This window comes from Xiphias gladius, chromosome 4, assembly GCF_016859285.1.
Source record: "Xiphias gladius isolate SHS-SW01 ecotype Sanya breed wild chromosome 4, ASM1685928v1, whole genome shotgun sequence".
Lineage (NCBI taxonomy): Eukaryota > Metazoa > Chordata > Actinopteri > Istiophoriformes > Xiphiidae > Xiphias > Xiphias gladius.
Genome location: NC_053403.1, coordinates 11,740,162 through 11,756,170, shown reverse-complemented (window position 1 = coordinate 11,756,170; position 16,009 = coordinate 11,740,162). Strand labels below are relative to the sequence as shown.

General features: G+C 42.4%; 1 protein-coding gene across 4 annotated transcripts in view; it reads right to left on the bottom strand.

Moving 5' to 3' along the window:
- sash1a (SAM and SH3 domain containing 1a) overlaps positions 1–16,009 on the bottom strand; it is a 231,616-nt gene that overhangs the window by 156,005 nt on the left and 59,602 nt on the right. For 2 of the 4 annotated variants that reach the window (XM_040124615.1, XM_040124621.1), the window contains one exon: positions 5,802–6,331. The exons of the other annotated variants lie outside the window; for them this stretch is intronic. In XM_040124615.1, coding sequence (XP_039980549.1) covers positions 5,802–6,305 — 504 coding nt within the window. In that variant the 5' untranslated portion in view covers positions 6,306–6,331. Of the gene's footprint in view, positions 1–5,801; positions 6,332–16,009 lie in introns of those variants that run through there. 4 annotated transcript variants of the gene reach the window in all.

Sequence of the window (16,009 nt, the reverse complement as noted above, 5' to 3'; positions counted from 1 at the left end):
AAATGAACTAAAAGTCTAAATGTTGAGATTACCGTGGCTTGACAACTCCACTTAGTGAATGGGGAATAAACTCAGTGGAGTTTTGTTGAATTGTAAATTTGAGCTCTGTGAAATGTCATCTTTCTAACAAAGTTCACATGTCCGGGGAAAAAGAGCAGCTCAAAAGCCAGTTGATCATGTGAGAAACAGCAAAGCAGGAACAAGCTCCTCTCACTCCCTCCTGCTGAAATGAGAAGGCCAGCTGCAAATACAGCGTAAATGCTGCTTTCCCACATTTGCACATGCTCCCAGGAGATGGGTAGTCAAGTCTTTCTGCCCAGGGACAGATAGAAAATCCCTGACTCACAGTACAAAAAGTGGAAAACCATCCAGTGAATGGATATCAGTGATAGCAATTAAGGAAATACGTGATGTGGCTCCTTTTTGCAGTTATTGTTTTGGGACTAACCGGAGCAAAGACGTGCAAACTGTCTCGTGAACTGTCCCACACAGCATACAGAAGGGAAAGTGATGCACTGAAGACAAAAAGCCATGTAAAATGCCGGATACATTTGACATTCTAAGATCCAGCACCCACTGAGAGCCATTAGGGTGTGCAGTCCATTTCATTGTCTGGGGTGACATCACTGTCAAAGCTTTATGTTTTAGTCCAGCAGGTCAAAAACTGTGGGGGGGTCAAAGGTCACTGTGATAGCCATCAGTCCTCCCCGCTCCCAGCTGCTCTCCAAAGAACTAAATACTGGCACTTGTAGTTTATGCTCGACAAAGATGGTTTTAAAAGGTCCTAAACACAGATTGTTTACAAAAACAGCCACCAAGTGAGTGTATGTGTGACTTTTTCCGTCTGATGGGAATGTGGTCCATCCATGTTATCTGTTTAGTGCGCCATGCAAGCCTGCTTTTTTTATAACCCAAACAGCAGCTCACTTTGCTAATTGACTTTCTCTGTCCTCTCAGGACAATGGAGTTGGTCCTTGACTTCTTTATGACTTCCCCTTTCTGGGTCCTTGGCTGATTATGCCTTTAAGGAGACCTTAATAAAGACTAAGCAAACAGAGCTTTCAGCAGAACACATGGAAAACTCTGAGGCTGTTGTGAAAGGCTCCTTATGGCAAAATGCCAGCCCTATAAAATGGGACAAAGTGAAGAGGATATTAACCAAAAACAACATAGGCAAAATGAAAAGCTCATGAAAAGCGCTCTCACTGCAGGGTTCCACTGAGACAATGAAAAAGCTTTTTATTTAGGTGAAACAGCCATATAATAAGTTGTAATAACGGCTTTAATTTTCGTTGCATTTTTTGTCTTACAACATAACCCCTAAATTACAACAACATGTAGTGTCGTAAAACAAAATGTAATAAATACACAATACAGCAGCTTGACTGGAAATCTGTCATTATGTTATTTTTAGCTGAGCATCTATGCACTTGGCAGTTCTCCTGTGAATGTATAGATTTTCAGGCGCACTTCAGTGGGAAGAGACTTAAAGACTTTGGTTTCTACAGATATTTTTGGGATCAGGAAAGTCTGAAACACAAAACTGCTTAAATTATTTTTCAAACCAAGTCTTGGCAGTTGTCCAGTCAAGCCTGAGGGCCTTCACAGTGAGCCGACACAGGATCATTGTAAATGAAAAACCCAATTTCCTGCTGGGCCAAAGTGCTGGGATATTAATCAAGATAAGAGGAGCGAGAGAGGAAGTGAGATGAGTGTTTGGCATGTAAGGTGGTGAACGTCCTCTTTTTAGCTGAAGGGAGCTAATAACACAGTCAGTTAAAAGCCGTTTGTCGTTCTGCTTACCTTCCTAACAGACATGACACTTCTGGATGTCCACTGCATTGCTTACATTCTTAAGGTTCAGCTGCAAGCCTCTCAGGATTCCCTCCCCTCCACATTTGACCAGCTGTTCTGTGGAGGTCAGAGAAAGGACTTCTAACTTTCCTCCACCACCTGACAGTACGTCCTCTACCCAAACACCCACACCAAGCCTTCTCCGGCCAGCAAAAACAATATGCCCATCTATTTACATCCCTTTCTCCCTCTGCATGACACCCAGGTTTTTAATCACCCACCCCTCGGCACAATGCTGGACACTTGCCTCCACAGCCCGTTTCAATGGACGGAAATTGAGAATGCAAAACAGACCAGTAGTGAAAGGACATGTGGCTCCATCAGCTTCCATACAAACAATGGAGAATCTCCCAGTGTTTAGCTTCTACTTCCTCCCGACAACCGCACTAACAATGAGGTCCTATTATGACTGTCTGCTGTTTCCAGCTCTGGATGAGACCAGAATGAGAACACATCTTCACATAATTTGGTGCTGAGCAGAATTTAAAGAGTTATTCAAAGTAAAAGACGTAGTCAGCTGATAAGATAAAAAAAAAAAAAAAAAAGTTTAAAATCCCTAGAGATCACTGGAGCGGAGAGAGTAATAGGAAACAGAAGGGAAAACAGAACTGGACATAAAAATAGAATAACTGTTGTGCTGGCTCACTGCACTTTGCTTGACATGATTTGACTCTTTAAGGCTGAAAAAAAATCTCAAATGAAATCTTCAAATATCATCAGATACTCATTTGTCAAAAAGAAAAAAAAGGATGGGTTTGGACAGGTTCTGATAATATAATGTATATGAGATAATGTTTCATGTTTTAAGGGATAAAACCTGCTCCTTATCACAATTTACAACGCAGTACCTCCTTCTGAAAGCAAAACAAAGCAGACATACTAACTGTACACTTGACAAATATTTGAAAAAAAGATTGTCAAGAGTTGATACTTTCTTCTAAATAACTTTTATTTGCACTGTATCAACAATTTATGAGAAAGTTTCAACCAAAATAACAAGGATAATATTAACTCTGCAACTGCAGTGCATACAACAATAGGCAGACAGGCAGCACCATCTTCTCTACTTATATTGCTCCCTGATGAGAGATCTAGAAATGTGCAACCCGTAGCACAAGTGTTTGTTTACATCATAAGAAATAATACTCTCTCTCAGACAAGGGGTCTCCGCTGCCTTGATAAGGATCAAGGGTATTTATTACACCCAGCAGAGCCCTTTCAGTGAATTGTTTGATAATGGGCTGTGTTACAAGACATTCAGCACAGGCTAGAGATGATTTCTGAATATTTGTGCTTATATTGCCTACGTTTCTGGCATAATGACAAACAGAGGAAAAAAAGCCAGTGACACAAAGATGAACGGAGAGCTGTCAGACTTCAGTCCATGAAAATCCCTGCATTTCCAGAGCACGGAGGACAGCTTAAATGTGGATGGAGATCTTTGTTATGCTATACAATGAACATCCCTCGAGACTGACATTGTCTGTCCTGTAATTGCCCTGATTCTGCCTCTCTGGTCTCAGTCTCCGCTGGGGGTGACATCTCATCTCAAGGGCAGAGAGAGGGGCGATATCTACAGACCAATCACAGCCCAGTTAGTCAAACCTCCATCGGCTGGTCACAGCTCCATCTCTTAACTCCTCTCACTCCTCCTGAGGAGAAAAGCACTGGGCTGGAGCCAATTCAAAACTACAGGGTTAGACACACACACACACACACACACACACACACACACACACAGAGAGGGGGGGTGAGAGAGAGAGACAGACAGACAGAGAGAGACAGAGAAAGACCTTGACCTGCTCATTCCCCTCCAAAGCCTCAATGCCAAAGCTTTGGCTCTAAATAAACACAGCCTTCAAAGGGAAAGAGTTTAACCCTCTGGAACCAACACTTTGTTTCAGCCCTGGTTTGACAGATAATCCCTCACAAATCCTAAATCTCTGTGGGATTCACTGCCAGCCAAAATGGCAGAAATGTACAGACGGACAAAAACAGCTTACAAAACATGCAAAACTTGGAATCGAAGCTGGTATCAGTTTTGAAAAGCTAACTTAGAAGCATGCAAGTATTGGATAAGGTATATAATATCAATGTTTGGGCCATGAAATAAATAATGTAATTTATGTATGCATATCCACATGCTTAAGTCATTCTGAATTTTTCCGTCATTGCATGCAGGCCTTCCACTATATTTTCAGGATCTTTGTCAGTTGGAAGAGAAAGCGAAACTGAAAAGCCGTTACAAACACACCCACATATGAATATGCAACACAGAAAATCCAACTGAAACACAAGGCTGTAATCAGGATTTTAAAAATACAGGTCATTAGTTTGATCCCACACCATCCGTTCAGTGGAAAAAATTAGCTGAGAACTTAAGTATAAAACCACACATTTTCAGAGTACACCAAATTACTAGGACAGTTCTGCCTTCATTCCTCAGGCTCACTCAACTACTGAAAAGGAGCTAATCAACAGGCTCTTGATCTGTTGAATCAAGTGTGCAAGTTCCTGGCTACTACAAAACACATTTCCGTAAGGAAAACCTGAGGCCTGGAGGATGAGAGAAAACCTAATTTCTAAGTCAATATTTCCCTTGGATGTGAAATCAATCAGAAATATAAGTATCACTAAATTAGCACAATGCATCAATCGGCCACAACATCAAATAACCCGTTTTAATGTCGCTGATCGGTGAATAAGTTCCAGTATTCAAAACAAGCTTCAAGACCACCTGCACATGCTGCTGTTAGAGATAAGGACTGGTTTTGACTGTTCTGCTGACCAGCTGACAGGCAGTTCCATCTAGATTGTTGTTATTACTGAAAGATGCACATGAAATGTCAGGTTTAATTTTCAGTTGTAAAAAAAACAATACCAAAAAAAACTGCATGCTGCTGTAGGTCCCCAGCAAAAAACACATTGGACATGACCTCTGCTTCCCCAACGGCCCGCAGACACACCAATCAAAAGCCGCCCTGTATGTAAATAGCAGTGATTCAGCAGAGCCCTCTCAGCTGGTGAGGCATATGATTCAGACACTTCTGAGGAAAGGTCACTATCAGTCCTGTGAAAACAAGAGGCCCTCTCAGTCTGGCTCTTCACAGGACTTCAACAGCCTACCCAGCTGGGCGCTCTTTATTTACAGCCCCTGCAATCGATAGCCCATTGCCCATTCGTCACAGCAAAGAGCCAGGGCTTATATGTTCGTGGGCCTGGTTGATCCACCCACGCCGAATGCTGAGGCGAGTCACTGGACAGGTGAGGTCGGAGTAGATTAATAATCAGAGTGTAAATCTTTTTGGCCTACAGGAAATCACAGACAGGGCAAAAGCTCCTCAGGAGCTCCGCTCCTCTCTCTCCCATTATTGATCTGCAGCAACTTCATTCCCCTCATTCACCGTGACAGCAACCACTCACACCTCCGTGGTGTGAGCGGGGCTGAAAAGGTTTAGGCATCGGGCTGCCATTAAACCATGGCTGAGATTCCTACCCGATTTCGATGTGGAACACAACGAAATGGGCCCTTTAAACCAGATGCGCTCTCTCTCTGACAGCGCACTTTCATCCACATGATGGTGATGATGCTGAGCAGGTGAAAGACCCTTGTGCGCCATACGAACACTTTGAATGGTTTGCAGATGTGGTTGTTTCTGCAAGGCGCCCAAAGTGGTACACTTAAAAATAAGCGATATTTTAAAAATCTTTAGCAAAAAAAAAACAAAAAACAACTAACGTCTAGAGTGACTTTAGGCCTATGCATGCTCTTTTAAAGTGTTTAGGGATCAAGTGGGATACATTTGCAGTGTATGAATATAAAATGTGACTTGCTGTGGATAGTGCGCTTTTATCCAGTGTTTGTTATATAAGACTTTTTGGCAGGTGATGGTGCCCTTTGTGACTTCCTAACTGCCATGACCTGCATCTGTCCAGGTTCCTCTTACCTTATTAGAGTAGGGCGGCTTGGCGAGGTTAATGCCATCTCGGATGAGTTTATCTCTGATCATGATCTTCAGCTTCAGCTTGGGATACACCACCGGCTCCCTCCTGTTGCCCAGCGTCAGGTTCCTCTGCGCGCCCGCGTACCCACCGTTGCGCCCGACCCGCTCACTGTTGGGCTCGGTCCAGGACTTGGATCCCCGCAGTTTGGACTCGTACTGGTCCACCATGTGACTGGTATAAATCTCGGCTGCGGGGGGCATCGGCTCCAAGGTGAAGTAGAGTCCACTCGCCGTCTCTTTGGCTTCCTCCTTCAGCCTCCGCACCGCGTCGTGAATCCTCTGTCTGTGGTGAGGGATATAGACGCCGATGGCATCCAGGTCGGGGTCTCCGATTTGTTTGCAAACCTCCAGATCGTCATATCCATTATCCACAAAAGACTCGACATACTGGGCAAGCTGGAGGGTCTTCAGCCACTCGTAGACGATGACAGGTCCGTTGCTTGTCATTTTGGCTGTTGCCAAATCGGCCACAACTCGGAGGGAAGAAGACATCGGAGTGATGGTTACTTTCCCATTCGGCGTTTCAGACGCATTATAAAGGTTGTTAACAACAATGTGTGTTTTCCCCCGAGTATTAAAACAGCTGGATTAAACAATTTTTTTGAGCATCCATACCACAGGTCTGGTCACCATTCCAGCCTTATGAGTCCGCGATGTTTTAAGACGGAACAACGGAGCCGTAAGTGAATTAGAGGCTTAGCCCGACACAGTCCCTATGACTGTAACACCTGTCAATATTTACAAATGAAGATCACTTCAGTTTCACTTGCGCCAGCTTTCAAATCCCAAATGTCATTTCAACATCAATTGCACTCGTCCACGGTGATTTACCACGCGCAGCCAGTTCCAGTAATTGGGCTCCCTCAAACAAATAAGAAAGCAAATGCCTCAAACTATTGTCATTTAAATAGCCACTCGACTAGATGTCGTCGGTTACGCACGGCAGCTGCCGCGTCTTAAAAACCTCGCCACAGCTCGCGCTCCTTTCCTTTAGGTCCTCCGTTTCGCCGAACGGCAGCGCGCCGGAGAAAAAATAAATCCAAATCACGACAAAACGGGCTTCGAAACGACAAAGTCGGCTGCCGACGACCGACGGCAACCGCACCGTTCCGCGTCCGACCGCTCAGTCTACGCGCTGTCCGGGTTCTTCCAGCCGGCACATCACTACGCTGGAACTGCAGCCAAGAGCCAACATGCTCACTGCTGCTCCTCTACCGTCCACGCCCCCCCCCCCCAAAAAAAAATCTCACTGTACCCATTTAAAAATAGTGATGCGAGTCCTGCCCCCCCCCCCCCCTCTCTTCCCCAACTTGTCACGCAGCCTCGGGGCACACAGTGCGTCACCGGGTTTCCACCGACTTGGCTAAAGTTGGTCCGAAACGAAAGCACATGTTAAAGCTTCTGCAGAGTCCAAATGAATATTCTTGCTGCTGGTGTGTGTCACATTATTACTCCCCTACGATGCGATTTCGTCCACAGCACCTCTCTCTCTCTCTCTCTCTCTCTCTCTCTCTCTCTCTCACACATTCTCACTCACTCATACAGCATTTCCATGGTTTGGTTTCTCACCACGCATGAGCTCCCTCTATGTGGTGGCCGGGGAACTGAAGATTTCGCAGCATTGGGGCTGATGTAATGGGAGAAACTTGGGTACTACTCAGTCATCTTTCCATCTATCCAACCACCATCTACACGAATGGACATCTCATGCCGTTTCTTCTTGACTTTACAACATTGGAAGCAAGAGGAGCCCAACAGTCTGTATCAAATTGCAGCACCACTGGACGCAATCATCACCAGCATGAAATAAGTCAAGCTGTCCAGGAGGACAGAGGGAGAGAGAGAGAGAGAAGGAGACAGGACTAAAGGGAATGACACTGCTTGAATAAGACCTGTCTGCTCTGTCCAAATGGATGCCAAGCTGGCTGGTGCTGATGCATGCTTTATCAAATGTGAGCTGACAGCTTGTTAGGGGTCAGTTTGATACAATCACTATCTCAGCTCTAAGCTGGAAGTGATTTGCCTCAGCCCATCATGACATGCGGCAGGGCTGGAGAACAAATACACCAGTCGGAGAGAGGAGTGGGGGAGCATGTCAAACTGGAGAAGCGGCAACAGAAACATGCCAAAAATGCATGTCAGAATGTCAGTGGAAGAGGTGCATGCCAGTGTGGATTCTTCATCATGTTCTCAGTCCAATCTGACTCGAGTTACTTGACATTTCCTGCGATTAACCTGTCTGCTGCTGTCAATGTAATTACTCAGAAATGCTCTTGTCCCTCATCCTTTGTAAACACTCATATAAAGTGGTTTGACTGACAAGCGCGACGGGGGTCAAACCTGTGCAGGGTGTGATAAGATACAGTAGAGCTTGTGGATGTATTGACATTGCAATCTATCATGAATATTCATCCACTTTATAGAACAATACACCCAAAGTATCCCATGTTTACAGAACTTCATGTTTGTTGGTACAGCTAACACACAGTTTGAACTTCATCACTTGCTTCCATATGTTGGTATTTTGTGGAATCAGCTCCGACATTATAAAACAATAAAAAAAATGTATTGTGACAATATCAGAGTATGCCGACAAGGAAATCAGATTAAATGTCTCCATTATTATGGTGACCGTCTGCAGACTACCAGGAAGGACAACCTTGACAATAAGCAGAAGCTTAAAAAACACTGGCCTTACCCTTACTCTGAACACATACCTTTTTTTCCCCCAACTCTCATGTATTTGGATTATAACATAAAGCTCTGCCCTCCCCATTGTTCTGTGCAAAGACATTTCATTAGATCAGTTACAGAAGCAGGGGATTATGGGAGGAGAGGGACAGATGGGACAGGGAGACCGGCGCACTCCATGGTGGCTGGACTCAGATTGTGTACTGACAGTGCCAGGATTGCTGTATTTCCACCTTGCTGCCCCAGGCCATGGTGAGCCACCAGTGGGTGCAGAGAGAGGCAAGGGTGGCAACCTCACACAAGCGTCTTGCAAGCTGCATGGAAATATACAGGACTGTTTGTTTGTAAGGCAGTCATCTGAGTCACATGTCTGAAGATTCTCTGTCGTCCAGGTCATGGCATATCCAAGTGCTATACAAAGGCAAGTGGAATTGCTTGAGGTTCGGTGCACTGCACTGCCAGTGTGCCCTTTGATGACTGACTTTTTATGAAAATTGACATTATATATGCTGGTTTGTCAGATAAAACAGTCTACAACAAATACATTATAGTAGACAACAGTTTAGTCCAGATGTCTATCTGTTGCAACGATTTCAACTGAAGTGTGATTTTTCTTGCTTTATTTGAGTAATTTTGAGGAGTCCTGAAGAAGTAAAACTATCCAGTAATTCACACACCAAAAAAAAAGAGGAAAGATTGGATTACAAAACATAGCTGTATAGAAGAAATGTGTTTTTGGCTCAACTTTTCCTATTAATCATCTCGCAACCCCTCAGATTTATCCTGTGACCCCTTTTGGGGGTTCCAACCCCCAATTTGGGAACCACTGGCTTATAATATAAAATGTCAGAAAGTGGTGAAAAATGCCAGTCACCTCTTCACAGAACCCAAAATTGTGTCTTCAACATCATCGTTTTTGCCCCAAACCTAAAAATATTCCATGATTTAAAATAAAAAGTGGAAAAGCAGTAAAATATCACATTTGATAGGCTCGAACCAAAATCTGTTGCAAATAAACTACTTAAATCAGGCAATCTGACCTATTTTCAGTACAAAGATACTGTATTATGTAGTTTTTATACATATGATGGATTAGTCATTCAGTAAAACAACTTAAGTGCATTACCATGTGTGTTGAGATTGTGTAGTATTGCGTAAGAGTTGGTAACGTTATTGCTTTGTGGTGACATAAAAAAAAGACAGTCTATGGCCATTTCAGGGAATAGACCCATTGCTCATTGAGTGTACCAGCATTGCCCTGAAGCCAGAGAACTGCTGCCACATAAATAACACATCAATAACCATCCCCTTAATAAAATCTGAAATAGGCAGACCAGAGCATTCGAACTGGTAAATATGAATATGTGGCAGTGAGACAGATCATTAGGATTGGTGCTGAACTGGTAAATATGTATAGGCTGCTTTGACTGTCCTGACGGAAAGTGTGAGACTGCGCTTGGTTGAGGGAAGGAAAACTCCAGCTGGAAGGTGGGAAGAGATAGACACAACCAGACAGACAATAGCGGCTCTGCTAACAGCCAAGCTTTCTCTATGCTAATAGTCTACGTTTTGTGCCTCTGTTTCTTTCTGAAAAGGAACACTTGGGTGTTAGGAGGTTGGGATTTTTGTTGGGTGAAATTTTAGGGTCTCTTTGGCTTCACATGTCTCCAAGTTGCACCTTTCAAGATCTCAATTTTAAAATCCTTTGAAGCAGAGAATGGCTTCTGTCCACCTAAATGCAGAGGCACCATGAAGGTCATGGATGGTGGTTTCTAGGTCGAGGCTTTCGCAGGTGGCTATCTGTCAGCCTCTGATAGATATGTAGGCTCCTTTGCCGGCAACACAACCACGGTGGATATAGAAAACCCAAATCACAGTTCATGCTTTGAATTGAATGTTTAGCTTTAGATAGGGTTAAGCATGTCAGGAGTTTTTGACCACCTTTCCGGCCAACACAGCTTTCCTCTCTGTCAAGTCTTCTTGTTGACAAAGAAATATTTAATATGTATGGTGAAAACAACAATAAAACATTTTTAACGTTTTAAAATGCAAAAGAGAACAGAGGTAATAGTGGTTCTGCCTTGTCAAAATCTTAAAACCTTTTTTTCTGCCTCTGTTTCCGTTTTAGATTTTGAGTTTGGCTGGAGATGATTCTTCAGGAACAGCCAAGACTAGAGGAAACAATCCTGGGAGTGAGGCGATGATTGCCTGCGATTACTGCATATCACATTTGGCTTCATCAGGGGTAGTAGATATTTTTCCTGTGTTCCTAGATAAAATGAGCTCCTCACGATGGGAAACATTTACCCTAAAAAATCAGTTCTCAGAATTTTACATTAAAACTGAAGTAGAAAAACTAAAACTTTGGAGGGCAGTTATTACAATGAGAAGTGCTGTGGTGAAGCTCAATAAAAATCAGTGCTAAATCCAAATTGTTTATTGTCTTGGGATGCAATTAAGGGCAAAAACTGAACGACCTAGTTTTGCAGGCTTAACAATAAAGGAGCTCTCCCTGGAGGTTAGTGGTCCGGTGCATCTAGTTGATTCTTTCAGTCTTCTAGCATCTTCAATGGAGAGAGAAGGAAAGAGCTTGATCTGTCTTTGTGCACTTTTAATTACAAACGGCTGGTTGGGCTGCAAGCTCCAGACCAGAGGTGAAGCAAGCACGTCAGGACCAGCTGCCACTCCACTGGCAGCTCAATATCAACCTAAACATCCCCAATCCCACGGGGAGAGGGAGGGTGACAGCTCAAAGTTAATGCAAGGGTTACATGTCTAAGCAAATCAGCCACCGACACCTGCCAATCACCAGACAGAAAGTGTCAGTAAAGGCAACAGGTCAGTTGTCTATGTTAGCATTCCCACTAGAGCAATGAAAGTGATGCCATCAATCAAACCACTACCTTTGAGCTGCAGTTGGAGCTAACTTCAACTTCTCCCGGGGTCTGGTTCAATAAGAGCTGCAGGTGGTGATGGACGGCTCTCTGATCAGACAGTTGAGGCGATTACCTTCAATGGAACACGCAAGCTGATTGAGTGCAGATTTCTTTTCAGATTTCAAACCCTACTCCTGCAACTTGGACCGCACTGCATTTTCTGCTCCAGAACAAGAGTGGAGGGAGCCTCTTAGCAATGAATATTTGAAAAAAAATCTTAAGAACAATGATACAGATGTTTGTCTTTTCATATTGACTCTGAACAGAACAGAAAGTCTTTAGCATCCTGCTTTATCCCCTCACAACCTGATTATAAACTGGCAGTATACATTAATAGCTGAAAGCCTTTCCCAAGGAACAAAACAGGAGGCCCATAAAAGGGATGAAGTTTGTGCAGTGCAAGTTCCGGAGCGCAGTACAATAAAGACATTGGTAATTAAAATCACTCGAGGTACAAACCAGCAATTAAAATTAATTTTATTATTGTGCGGAGAATTAAAAACTCACATAACGGGCTAATGAGATGACAGCATTTAGATGAACCCAGAGAGAAACCTCTTTCATAACAGGTAATAAATTCATTTTCTTTAAATAGGTCAGACTATCTTTAAACATTATGTGCTTGCGCAGAGCTTCTTTGTTTTGTACTGTGTTAAAAACAGAAGTCACAGCAAAACCGGAAAAAAAAAAAAAGCCAAAATCCCACAATTCCCACAAACCAAGTAACCTAAGAAACCAAGCTCCGCTTTGTAGTTTTAAGCTGTTATCATGGAAACCCAGGCTTTACTACCAAAGAGAATTATCAGACAATATGACTCCTGTTATTGCCTTTGGCAGTACTTTAATAAGACCCAGCTAACCTGTGACCTGAGTTTGCAGCAGCAGAGGTAGTTGTAGGAGAAATTTGGTGGCTCAAAGGACATCGATATGTCCACAGGAACCACCACTTGATTCCCAGCCAACTGCACTGTCCATGTAATTAGTATGGACAGCCATGCACCAACCAAGCACAGCAGCATAAGTGGATTATGTATATATGCTAATTTTTGACACATGGCCACTGGCAATTTGAGACACACAACTGTGAGATGTAATGCATAAATGTGTGCCACATTTTTCTTTTGCAACTGGGTACTTACGAAACCTTGGCAAGCAATTGCACACACACAGTGTTAAATATTAACTAATTAACTTGTATATACCAACACCTGTTGATCGAAGGCTGCAGAAAAAAAGAGCTGTAAATAAGTGTGTCAGTCTGATAGCTGATGAAATATGAATCCCTCCTCTCCTCCCCTTCTGTTCTCCTCGGCTGCCTTTAATTACAGATATAACGATAATCTAAAGGGGTCAGGGTCTGGCTAGAGACAGGCTTGAGGAACTCAGGGAACTGACAGGAGATATTAACTAAAGGCAATCCCAGCCAGCAATATTATCTCATGATCTACGACTAACCTCATAGCACAATGGCACCCAGAGGTATGAGGTTTAACTGCCAAACCAAACTAGCTGGGAGACAAATGCTGAACTGAACATTCAGGAAATCTCCTAAATGTTGATTCATTGCAGAGGATGGATGAACTTCACCAGACTTGTAATCAAATCCTGAGAGACACTGAAAGGCAGGGTGACAGAGAGATGGGAAATCGCATCCCAACTTGAAAAGGATTTTTGAACCGATTTCAACTTGACAATCTCTATTGTGTATGTGTGTGTGTGTGTACGCGCATGTGTGTTGAGCTCTAAGGGCTAAAGGGAAGGTTTCCAGCTGATGATAAGTCAAGTGACTTCAGAGAATGTTTGATAACAATTCCCTCAGCAAAGCAGCAGTGCAGGAAGCCCAATTAATAAAGATTAGCTCTTTTTTTTCCATTTTACAGTACTCAATTTCCTTCTTAATTAAAATAAGGAATGAAAATGAACGACTCATTATGAACATATATGAAGCTATGGTTTTTTTCTCAAAAAAAAAAAAAAAAAAAAAAAAGATGTCCACGTAATGAAAGAAACTTCCTGAAAAGGACTGATGGCACAAAAGGATAACTTCTGTATAAATGATTCTAGGTAATTTCATTTCTTAGCTGACAGGGCAGACTCACCTCCAATAGACTCTGTATATTATAGATCTTGATGAACCTCTGGTAAAGAGGTTTTTATTCTAAATTTTTTTTTTTAAATTGATAGAAAAAAACTGAAGTGACACTGACCACTGGAAATTTTATTTACAATTTAAATAAAATGGAGAAATGTAAATGCATAGTTTATCGATGTGTAGAGTTGAGAGAAAACACTAAACAAAAGGATTTGTAACTAAGCTGCGGGTCCAGCCTTTCCTGGCGTCTGTACCTAAGGAGGACTGAAGACAGAAGACCAATTAGACACAGCAGCCACAGAGTCTCACTGCAATAAATCTAGACTCAAATGGATGGGAAGCTGATGGCTGCAAGCCCAGGTTTGTTAACATGTTATATTAATGAATAGGGCTCTGAGCATTTGACCTATCCTCCAGACCCACAGGGTCTACGTAATGCTATGATGTATTGGTGGGGAAAAAACACATCATAGAGTTGTGGACAAAAGGTGATTGTTGGATGAAGGCAACTGAAAATGTGCATAATTAAATTAATTACATCAAATCACAGACATATGAGTGTATTTCAACCTTACTTCACTGCACGGGTCCATGACATATGAAAAGCAAAGTGAAAGATGAGGTAAAGTAAATGGGTTATCGAACACAAGGTTCGATGCCTGTATTAATCTCTGCAGTGCAACAGAGAAGACAGATGGAAAGAATAAAGGTCCGTTTTTCATTAGGGGACATTATGGGTAACGGTGATGTCTGTGGATGAGGGTTCCATCATAATTCAAAACGATTTCCCCACAAGGGAATGACAAATCAATCAGATTCGATGTCTGACTATGACCTTGGCCTGAAGACTATAACCTTATCAGTTGTGGTACACTGCTAACATTTTACTTCATTATAAAAGAAGAAAAAAAAAAATTGATCAAGAAAAAAATATGGGGTTATGTCAGTGAAAAACAACTATGAGTCCCTAATACATTGTCACTGTCTCCCCCACATAAAAAAGTATATTAGTATATATTTTTAAAACTAATGTACAAATAGAGTTTATCACATTATATATAGATATAACGTATGCAGTGAATGTATTGCCTGATACATTCCAATATATGACTTTACACTGGAGATGGACACAATTAAATCATCAAAAAGGGGATATTTATCACAAGTTTTTATGCCGAAAGCGTGTGGTGGTCGTGCATTTGATGCCCCTACATTGCATAGTGTTCCTGTTATTTTGTCCACTCTCTATAACCTGATTATTTCCAAACTGAATTTACTATTTCCAAAGTAAATGACAACTTCTGTGCAGATGATTGTTACATTTTTTAAACATCAATTCCAGCGCTAATTTCTCTGCCGCTACTTTTGTAAAAAGTGCAAATGAGAGAGTTCACTAATGAGGTTCATCCTACTGTACATTATTTACATGAAAAATTTCCTTTCTCAAATAATTCAGCACAGGACTGCATTGAAATTGTAGATGAGCTCTTTTGGAATACATTACTGAAGAAAAGTTCTGGCACTTTTGAGGAGAGTTTGCTGTAAGCTCCAGAGGTAAGGGGGGGGGTCTAAGAAAAAGACCACTGGATTGCGATAAAGCTACATATACATAAGGTTCACAGCATGGGGGCAATGTGAGCATATTCTAGTGAGCATATTTATTTGAGACGCCGTAGGGGGGAAAGTGGTGAACTATTTTTTCAGGGTGCACATTAGAGTGATTTAGAACAATCAAGAATAAAACTGCTTTTGTCTGTTCAAGATACAAAGAACCTCTTCTGTAATCTCTCATCTCTGCAGAAGCCACCCTGTTGCCAACCCCCCTCTGCTCTCAAAAGATAACATATGAGTCCTATGACTTAAGTGTTTTCTAGTCAATTTTCTGCTCAAGTAAGCTCCTTCGACCATGCTGCACAATTAAGCAAAGAAATGGCTCTACTATATTTGATGTACTGCAGAGAACCCCCAGGACCCGAAAGTCTCACCTTGCAGCATGCAAAAGTGAAACCGTCATGCACTTCCACGCATGCATGTACATACACATATACACAATCAAAACTTCTGAGGGCAGATCAAGGTCTGGCTTTAGTGTATAGTCTGACTCATGCCGTTTGATCTCAGTAAGGAACGGTTCTCTTTTGGATTTCAGAAGCTTGTTTGAACAGATCAGAAGCTGCACATGAGGTACTTTATTTTATTTAATGGAACCCACTTTGGCCTTACAGGAAATCGGCTTGTTGGTCACCTTGCCTGTTAAAGAACCAGGCCAGAGGTGGATCATGTGAAAAGTGGCACAAACAGTGAACATTAGAATATGGCTGAGGGATGAATGAGAAGTTGACAGAATAAATTGTTTTAAATTGTTTAAAAACAGGGATAACTGCTCACATTATCTGATTGCTCTCACTGGCGCTTGAACATACGAAAAGTGC